This window comes from Chelon labrosus (genome assembly GCF_963514085.1).
Source record: "Chelon labrosus genome assembly, chromosome: 4".
Classification (NCBI taxonomy): Eukaryota; Metazoa; Chordata; class Actinopteri; order Mugiliformes; family Mugilidae; genus Chelon; species Chelon labrosus.
Window position 1 is genome coordinate 25,908,553 of NC_140340.1, and position 10,489 is coordinate 25,919,041.

Here is a 10,489-nt window from a genome sequence, read left to right on the forward strand (position 1 = left end):
GACTGGAATCGAACCGACGTCATCAGAGACTATAGACTATCAGTATGTAGTACGGCGCTTTAACCAGGTGAGCTATCGGGGCTTACCGCCTCCTCAGGCGTTTCAGAAAGGACAGACGACCTAGTGACGTCATTGTGCTACGTGGACGGGAAGTAGCTTGAAGGCTAATGCTAGCTGTGCTACAAGTTGAGAGCGACCAAAACAAACGATGACGGCGGAGTAGAGGAGCCGATATAAAATCTCGGATTATCATGGCAAAGCACTTGATTTAACGCTGGTGGCAGAGTGCTGGATGCAGAGCTACACAACAGCAGCGAGTGAGCGATTTTGAGTGCCAGCTTGCCAGTTTTGGAGCTGGAACTATCTGGCATCGATGCTGTCCATGTATAGCAACGTTATGGCGTTGCGTTGGCTAGCGTTAACTTACAGCTTTGCTAACTAGCTACGCGAAGACCAGCTGTCAACAAAGCTTTCCTGGACCAGTTTCGGCCGTGTGGAATAGTCGCACCGAGTTAGTGTTCAGAAACGAAACATGCGGAGACGGATAAAGTGACGGTGTTTGTGTGGCAACGCCGAATTCACTTAAAAATACGAGTTACAAATTGGTGTTTGCTAGCTAGTTAGCCAACCTTATCATCAGGATGAGTTGGTTTAACGCATCTCACTTGTCCACCTTCGCTAAACAAGCTTTAACAACAGCTCAGAAATCAATTGATCGTGTCTTGGACATCAAAGAAGAGGACCAATGGGGTGACACTGTTGTAATGCCCTACAACGGTAAGTAACGTTACATAGAGATGTAAGAACTAATATCGGCGTATGCAGAGTTAAAATGAACAGCTGCAGTCGGGTCAACCATTAATACTAATATCTTTTTTCGTCAGATGTTACAATACCTGGGAAGCTTTCACTGAGTGGAGGATGGGGGATGACACAGTGGGAAGCGCCCCCTGAAGAAAAGACCACCACTCCCCCTCCATCCTCAGAGGCCATTACAACTCCTGTCACTCGTACTGTTGTCGATGAATCCGAAAACTTTTTCAGTGCCTTTCTGTCATCCGCAGATGTACAAGCTGTCACCAAAACCCAGGTAGTGTCTGTACCGCCCACTAAATCTCAAAGGCCACCGCAAGATGAAGAGAAGAAAAGCAACAAGGATGCAGTCCAACAAGACGGGGAGACTCAGAATTCTGGACCTGATGAAAAGATTCACGAGAGTCAGATTTCAGTTTCTGAGACCCAGACAGAGGAGCCGGAGCCTTCACAAACAGCACCTTATGCAGACACCATCCTCCTGCAGCCGGTTTCTCCTGTTTCATCTTCCAGTGATCTTCCATGTAACCCTGACAGTAAAACATGCAGCGTAAAAACAGATGTTGGCTCAACAGTTTCTGTAGACTCAAAAACGGGGCCGTCACAGACTCCGCCTGAGCAAAAGGTAGAGCAGGATACCACTGATTCCCCTGAGCCTTCCACTTCTGAACCTAAGAGCCCAACCCCTTCTGGTCCATCACCCTCTACATCACCTAAGGAAGCTCTCCCAGAGCATAAAGACATAAAGGTGGAGGATCGTCAAAATGATACACCCTCCCCCCCAGTCAGCGCCTTTTCCTCAGGAACCTCTACCACCAGTGACATTGAAGTGCTCGACCATGAGAGTGTGTTGAGCGAGAGCTCAGCCAGCTCCAGACAAGAAACTGGCGAGAGCAAAGCTGGCCTTCACTTAATGCAGGGCTCCTTCCAGCTTCTCACTGCCTCCACCTGTGGAGATTTCCCCCGACTGGAGGACTACCCTAAACTCACAGAGAGCTGTGGTTCCTCCTCAGATGCGTTTGAGCGCATCGATTCATTTAGTGTTCAGTCACTAGATAGCCGTAGCGTCAGCGAGGTGAACTCAGACGATGAGATCCCTGGCAGTCGGACTCTGGCGTCTGTCACTGCAGGCCCTGCTTCTTTAACAGTATCATGTCAGAAGCAGGAAGATGGAGTCGAGGAAAAGGTGGATAAGATGGAAAAGGATGAGGAAGAAGGATTCACTGAAACGATGAGAGAGCAGTCGTTGGATGAGATGGAGGAGAGCGGACGGAGTGCGACGCCTGTGAATAGTGAGCAGCCAGAAGAATTGACCGAACAGGAAATGGAGGCTGACGTCTCACTGTCGGATTCCACCTTGAAAGTTGAAGAACAGATCACTCTACCAATCACCGAAGAGATGAAGAGTGTCTCAACTGTTCAGATTTTGGAGCTTCAAAAGGTAACACAAGTTCATATAGTCCAAAGAGCTTCATGGAACTTGTTAAACATGGTAAATGCATCCATTAAACTTCAAAACACCATACATCCAATACATAACTTTGCTTCCTTTAGCGAACCAATGTAAAGGATATAATTTCTGTTAAATAATGCAGTTGTGTATCTACACACAGTACCATGCAAATGTCTTTAGCTTAGAGAAGTTAAACTCTGACTACAAGTAACCAATTTAAAAAATATAACTTTTTAGTAAACACTAAACAAGAATTGATATATTTAAAAAAAACTTGCAACTCGTTTTTTTTGCATGTAACTTTTCTGGGAAAAAAAGTAAAGGTCTTGCAACACTGTCATGCCATTATCATTTTGAGCTGTCTTCCAAACTTGTTGTCCAGTGCACTGATGTGTCCTCACAAGCAGGGGTGTTTGATTCTTCATTTGGTTGAAAGAAAAGATAGGTGACTCGTGGGTTCTCCTGACATGCTAATTGCTGCTCCTCAGTCAGATAACTATTTGCCTCACAAGTCACAGCATTTTTTTTTATCCTACATGGATAGAAGGCAGTTGTAAAAATCGCACAGCGTATTTAAACTCTACCGGAGCAGTCTCGTTAGGAATGTATTGTCAGTACAAAAATATTGTGCAAATGTTGCAGGTTATTGATGAGCTGTCAGGCCGCCTTGAGAAGAGAGAGTCTCAGCTGCTGGCAGTTAGCAAAGACAAGGCCAAGCTGGAGGAGGAGTGTGACAACCTGAAAGAGTGAGTACGGGACGCACACACTCACAAAAGCACTTAAATAATCTTGACAGCTGCTCTTGCTGACATTCAGGTCAAGACATTAACAACATATTATAAACTGTCACAGCAGTGTACTGTAAAAATCCACTGAAAATTTCCAAAGAGTTTTATTAGGTCTGTTTCACAGTTAAATGCTTTAAATAATCCACTTGTGCAAGTTTTAATATTGGCCCCGAGCCTGTAAAGAATTTGATAATGAGCACAAACCCTAATGAGTCTGTTTGTCCTCTAGTGAAGTGATAAGCTTGAAGGAGGAGAGCTCCACTGTTCAGTCCCTAAAGGATGAGTTCACCCAGCGCATAGCAGATACAGAAAGGAAAGCTCAGCTGGCCTGTAAAGAGAGGGACATAGCCAAAAAGGTAACTCGGATAATAATGATCTCAATCTGTAATTTCTTTCTCTTCCATCAGATAAAATAAAAACGTTCTCAATAGGTATGCAGGCCTTTAACGCTTCATCCACACCTAACCAAAGTTCTTACAGATGGACACACAGATTTAAAATGTTCAAGGTGTATGTGTCTGAAATGGTATTTTTTCTGTACTGTAGGAGATAAAGGGCTTGCGAGAAGAGCTTTCTACGAGACTAAACTCTAGTGATACAATGGAAGTTATCAAAGAGAAGGAGGAGCAGATAAGAGGTCTGCTGGAAGAGGGTAAGGCTCATCAGACTGTTCTTCACCTCCACCAATAAAACCCCAGCCCTCAGGGCAGACTACAGTCCAGACTCAAGATTCATAAGAGGTCTTCCTTACCGCTTCAGCTGCTTTTATTATTTCCAATTTCACCAAATTCAAACATAATAGCATTTAATGAAGAAGACCACAAGGTAATGTTATAGGTTTCCGGGCTATGTTAACTGGCATTCGAACATCTGTCATCACGTACAGTATACTGCATATGATGGCTAATGGACAGGGCAACAATTCTGCCACCAGAGAGTCAAAAGAGAGGTAAAAGGGTGTAAAATAATGAATCATACTACAGCAATTGTGAAGGACTGGAATGTGAATGTCATTTGTCAGCTTTAAGTTGCTGAGTAGGTTTTTATATTTGTCACTTTTAGGTGAAAAGTTGTCCAAGCAGCAGCTGCAGCATAGCAACATCATCAAGAAGCTGCGTGTTAAGGAGAAGGAGAGCGACGCTAAGATTTCCAAGCAACAGAAGAAAATCATGGAGCACGAGGAAGAGCTCAGGCACCTGCAGCAGGTCAGGATTTCTTATCCTGAAAAGTTTGAATCTCTTCACAATAGTGCATTTTTGGCACATTGAAACATTTCCTTCTCTTCCTATATTATTCAGGAAAGCAAGACAATATGGGGCCTTTACATGTGGTGTATCTGAGAATTTATATTTGATCATTCATTACTGTTAATTATGTTGCATGGTTAAGTTAGTCATGGTGCCTGTTTTGTGTGTTTAGGTTCTAGATGGGAAGGAGGAGGTGGAGAAACAGCACAGGGAGAGCATCAAGAAGCTGAATGCTGTGGTGGATCGGCAGGAGAAGGAGCTGAGCAGTCTGCAGTCAGACTGTGAAGAGCTGCAGGAGAAAAACAGGAGTCTTCAGGCCGCTCTGGACAACTCTTACAAGTAAACAATGGCACACTGTTGACACTGAACAAACTAGTGTGTAACACTAGCTGCACAGGCCATATAATGTGTTTATTATACCACACCATGTTCTTTGTGGTAGTTCACCTTTCAGGTGTTAAACTGAAGCAATGAAACTGCTAGCAAAGTGGCGACTTCTGTTAATTTGAAGATTAATTTACTTCCACATTGCGTTAAAAACTAAAATTAATTATTAATTTAAAAAACTTACTTAAAACATGTATATAATACAGAGAAAATGTAAGAAAAGTGGAAATCATACATTTATTTATACCAAGTCAGACTCATCCCACCTAATTTTAGCTCCAGTTGAATTTTTAACTTATTTTTCCAAAGAACAATAACTGTGGCGTTTGTCATATCATCTACAAGAGATGTAGTGAGTCAGGAACAAAGTTAGCTGGAATTTTTTCAGAAGTATTCAGTATGCCACCATCTTTATATCATCAGATGAAAAATGAGAAGACCAATCAGAGACAACAGGATCCATTACAATAAAATATTCCCCAAAAAAGAATTGTACAAAAACAGAGTAAATGAAGGAATAGAGTGTACTGCAGAACAAGTAGCACTGGACTTATTTATCCTCAGACACAGCAGTTTTAGAAATCCTTTTATACCACAGCCCCCCTTGTAATGATCCGTGGCACATTTTTGCATGACATCAAGCCATTTGAGTCTGAGAGTGAAACTAAGAGCTAAGAGCTCATAAATTTGGCAGTCGTTCATGCAGGAGCATAGCTTTTGTGCTTAGATTTGCTTTGTTGGAAAGTTTGGGGGCATATGGGCCAGTGGCGCAATGGATAACGCGTCTGACTACGGATCAGAAGATTCTAGGTTCGACTCCTGGCTGGCTCGTTCTTTTCCATTTTGTGTAGTTTTGTCACTTACCCTCTTTGATAGTGAACAGAATTGGCTCATTTTAGGATTTTAAGTAAGTCTTTACACGGTACTAACATTTTGGCCATCAAGTCCTAATGTGACATAGATAGTCATATTTATATTTATATTATTTTTATTTCAAATCCGGTGTGCAGATCCAAAAAGCTAAAAAATACAGCAAATTTTGTGCTCATTTATTTTTATACGTGATTACATTATACTGCTATAGGGTCACACGTGGTGATGGTCTTCTTACACCTTTGTTTTCAGGGAGCTGGCAGAACTTCATAAGGTGAATGCCAGCAAAGCCAGTGAGGCTGAAGAAGTAGCTCTGAGCAGGGAAACGCAGGCCAAAGAACAGCTGAGTCTAGCTCTTGAGAAGGCCCAGGAGGAGGCCAGGATCCAACAGGAAGCGCTGGCCATCCAGGTAACACAGCTTCATGCTGTAGACATGCGCCAAAGCAACTCGGCTCAGTTTGTTATTTATTTTTTACATGTGAAATTTTTTAGTTTAATCACTTACAAATTTAACTGAACATTGCATCTGTGTACAGGTGGCTGACCTCAGACTGGCCCTGCAGAGGGCAGAGCAACAGCAGGCAAGGAAAGAAGACTATTTGAGGGAGGAGATCAGTGAGCTTCAACAGGTATCTCAATGTGCTTAATGTGTCCAACCAAGAGAGACAAAAACATTTTGCCAGGAACAGCATTTGTTAAACGCGTGTCATCTTGTTTTTTTCTTTCAGAGACTACAGGAGGCAGAGACAAGGAACCAGGAACTGAGCCAGAGCGTCACTTCAGCCACACGGCCATTACTGCGACAAATTGAGAACTTACAGGCCTCGTTGGGTGGACAGACAGCATCCTGGGAAAAACTGGAGAAGAGTATATCTGACAGACTAGGTGAGAGGCAGATGTTTAAATGTGTATACTGTATACGAGTAAATCTGTCCCTAAAATACAGAGTTGTCATATTTTTTCATCTCCCTCTATGTTTTAACAGTGGATGCCCAGGCACAGCTGGCTGTTGCCGTAGAGAAAGAACGATCAGCAACAGAAGAACTGTTGTCCATCAAGTCCCAGCTGGCTTCTCTGGAATCCCAAAATTCCCTGCTCCGCCAGGAAAAAGCCAAGCACCTGGCACAGTTGGAGACTGAGAAGAACAAGAGAGAGAGACTGGAGGATGAGAGCAGCAGGTAACAAATTTAAGATTTAAAACACATCCATAACACTCACCAGTCCCACCCATCATTCTCTCATCATCATATTAACTGCCGGCATGTGTTGTAGACACCCACCTATATTACATTTTCTTAATCAACCAATAATTGACTACAGGTAACTTGTGAGTTAGATGTCTCACAGGCCCGTTGAGACCTTGCATTACCATCCAATCTGGGCGATCCAATTACATCAAAGACAGGTGTGAACACCTCCAGGACGCATTGAGATCGCGTTTGAGTGTGTGAACACAATGCATCCTGAGTCGCATTAAAGACCACCTATACTCACCAGGAGTGCTCCTGCGTCAGTGGAGTATTACCTCATTCATTCAGAAAAAAACCTACAGCCACTGTAAATGATCGCCTGAAAAGGAAAAAGCTCCATAAGTGATGTCAGTTCATTATTAAAGTATTCTGGCCTTGTAGCTGTTAACTACCTAAAAATTAAATAAATCATTTGTCAGTAAGAATTTACAAATTACACTATTTAATATGAGTACACAAGTGTGATTCTATATTAATTATTAATGCGGCCATGTTGATTTCTGAGGAGCCGTGTGTGGTTAAGTTACATACTTCCTTATCACAAATGTCTTTATTTACCTTTGTTACTGGAAATTATGGTGTGTATGGAAACGTCAGGGCGGAGCTCAATAAATATTAACTTAATGTGTGTGCCAAAGTCATCACGCAACACACATAAAACAGTTGAGAACAGAGAACAACTGTTTTCTGTTCTGGATCCATTTGTATACAGAGAACGAAACTGAGATCGGATCTCGAGACCCATGTTCAATGCCAGTTCTGAACACACGTACCAAAAGCTGGTTACTTGTGATTGGATCTCTCAGATTTTAATTGGTGAACTGAGAGCCCAGAGAACAGAAGCATTCATGTGTGAAAAGCTTTGTGGCCATGGTTTGTGACAGGGCCAGTGGCGCAATGGATAACGCGTCTGACTACGGATCAGAAGATTCTAGGTTCGACTCCTGGCTGGCTCGTGTCCTTTTCATCCTTTATAGATTTCTCATCATATTTATTTGTGTTATTTGCATATATCAGCAAACAGCTTGCTGAAAATAGCACTCTAATTGTTAAATCTGGCTGCCTGAGGAGCTGTGCATCTCCTCCTTTCAGGACAAGAAACAGACAAAGACTCCTGTATTTCTGTAATACTTTCATTTGTAGCAACTCAGAAAGGTATTCCACTGAATTAAGCTTTAATACTGTTTATAATCTGCACTGACTTCTTGCTTCTTGCATCTGAATCTAGGGAGCATGTTGAATTGGAAAATCTGCGAGGAGAACACAGTCGAATGCTTGAAGAGGCCAAGAAAGAAAAGGTAACGTAATACTAAAGTGTTTGTTACTCATGTTGTTATGATGACAGACTTCCGCAGGTCTCTCTTTTTGCTCCCCCTACCAGCTGCTGCTGACCAATCAGCTCGAGATGGAGAAGATGAAGGTGGAGCAAGAGAAAAAGAAATGCTATTTGGCCCAAGAAGCACTCAAGGAAAAGGTTCCTGAGAATTTTAGAATATATTAACACCCAATTTTACTGAGGCTGTTTCATTCAATTCAGTCTTTTGATTTTCAATTCTGTTCTATAAGGAGCGGAAGGTGATGACCCACTCCGTCGGCGAGCCTGCTACATCTTCCACTCCCTCCCTGTCCCGCTCCAGCTCCATCAGTGGGGCAGACAATGCTGGGCTGCACACGTCTATTCTTTCCCAGGTGCAACCTTCTTTGCTCTTCTATCCTACAATGAAAGTGTTAAAATGTAGAAACTAAAAATGCTTGGGTCTGTGTATCACAAGTACTTTTTTCTTACCTGGTTTTACAGGACGAATCTTTAGACCCCTCCATGGGCGCCATGACTGTGTCAATGAGTGGGACCAACCTGTATGAGGCTGCAAGGCTATCTGGAGGCTCCAGCATTATAGAGAATCTCCAATCTCAACTTAAACTGAGAGAAGGAGAGATAGTGCAGCTGCAGGTAGTGTAGTAATTCAGAACAAACCCTTTGCAGTTATGTATTGATAAGATTTGTGTCAGCACTTGTATGCGCACTGTTTTATTATGTCTTCATAGCTTGAGATCACTGGCCTGGAAAGGAGCCGCTCTGTGATGGCAGAGGAACTGGTTCGACTCACAAATCAAAACGATGAGTTGGAGGAAAAAGTGAAGGAAATCCCCAAGCTGAAAGTTCAGCTTAAGGTACGGGCTGTTTCTGCATGTTCACCATAGACTGTATATAAAGATGGACTAACCGTCTGTGACGTCAAACAAGGAATTTTTTTGAGAGTGGTTTTGAAGCTCATTGTGGTAGTTCCTGATTTTAAAAGGAACAAAAGGTGAAGTTAGGTAGGCAGGTAGCTAACAAGCTGTGATGGCACCCACCTGTCTCTCAAAGCAGCCACATCTTAATGATGTTGTATCAAAAAATCCTTAGCTATAGAGGATGTAAACATTATTTCTGATGAAAAGTTATGAATTTAACACAGCAGTCAGCCTCAATTAGCCATTGGAGAAAATGTATTTGGCTCTTTGGCATTGAATTTTTTTATCCTCGGAGGCCTCTCGTCCCCCCTCCAGAAAAGTCCAGTCTGCTCTGGTTTGTCAGCTCCTATGACCTGAGCAAGCACCTCCCAGAGACTGAATCTGGCAGTGCTGTTGGTGAAGGAGAGATTCAGGGGAAGGCAGGGACATAACAATTCAAGAAGACGTTTTGTTGGCCGTGATATTATTATACGCCCCACGTCCAAAATGAGTCATTAACTTTTTAAAATAGTTTTCCCAAAATACTATTAATACATTCTATGGTTTGTGTGTTTGTGCATTTCAGGATCTGGAGCAAAGGCACAACACCATCCTGCAGATGTATGGCGAAAAGGCTGAAGAAGCAGAGGAACTCAGGCTTGACCTGGAAGACGTAAAGAATATGTACAAAACCCAGATTGATGAATTGCTGCGGAATCAGAAATAATCTAGTTTAACACACTGTGTTAAATCTGGGGGCACAAAGCTTTTGTCCATCTTAGCCACAAATGCATTGGCAGAGAAAGATAGGGCGGAGAATTTTAGTTCAAACACTGCATCAGAAGGAAATCCATGCATCTTTATTTGTTATTTTATTTTAATGGTCATGCTCTATTTATGAGGGGATGTTGGGATTACATAAAACATACAATTCACATTAAAGAATCAGTATGAAGGATAGTACTACAGTTTGTGATTCACTATTCCATTTGAAATCTTTGGGATTTAGTGCAAGCGTTGCTTTTTCATTCATGATTGAATCCTTCAGCGTAGTATTGCATAGACAGTTTTAACTGTATGAGATGGTGAAAGTTTTTGCACTATACACATTCATCCATTATTTCTTAATGCAAAATCAGAATGGTTCAAGAAATATATTAAAAAAATATATAATGTACAGAGAAATGTATGTAATGTTCTTAACTCCTTACAAAGGTGTAGACTGGTGTAGACCAGAGAGTAATCTGTGATTTAAATCCTGAATACTGGCTTTTAAACTCTATACATATGTAAATTAATAAACATTTATTTGGGTGGTGAGAGATACTGTCAGTCTTAATTTAAAGGGCGTGATATCACATTTTGCATTTTCATGCATTCACAGAAAGTACCACATTGTCTCAGTGCTACACGAAATAAATCTCCATATTCTGAACAATTTCATACTGTTGTCTAATGTGTTTC

The 10,489-nt window shown here is 42.0% G+C and overlaps 1 protein-coding gene across 1 annotated transcript; it reads left to right on the top strand.

Moving 5' to 3' along the window:
- Positions 1–174: 174 nt before the first annotated feature.
- tmf1 (TATA element modulatory factor 1) lies at positions 175–10,347 on the top strand. The gene is made up of 17 exons (XM_084543464.1): positions 175–777; positions 885–2,254; positions 2,909–3,012; positions 3,284–3,410; positions 3,601–3,706; positions 4,117–4,259; positions 4,474–4,640; positions 5,814–5,970; positions 6,098–6,190; positions 6,290–6,446; positions 6,547–6,739; positions 8,040–8,109; positions 8,193–8,285; positions 8,378–8,500; positions 8,610–8,762; positions 8,858–8,983; positions 9,612–10,347. The coding sequence occupies exons 1-17, from the start codon at positions 642–644 to the stop codon at positions 9,750–9,752; spliced, it is 3,459 nt and encodes a 1,152-aa protein (XP_084399590.1). The 5' UTR covers positions 175–641; the 3' UTR covers positions 9,753–10,347.
- Positions 10,348–10,489: the final 142 nt, after the last annotated feature.

Coding starts and splice junctions, on each gene's coding strand:
- tmf1 (XM_084543464.1), top strand. CDS start 642: ATGAGTTGGTTTAACGCATCTCACTTGTCCACCTTCGCTAAACAAGCT. Junction 3,707..4,116: donor AAGAGGTCTGCTGGAAGAGG/GTAAGGCTCATC, acceptor TGTCACTTTTAG/GTGAAAAGTTGTCCAAGCAG. Junction 4,260..4,473: donor AGCTCAGGCACCTGCAGCAG/GTCAGGATTTCT, acceptor TTGTGTGTTTAG/GTTCTAGATGGGAAGGAGGA.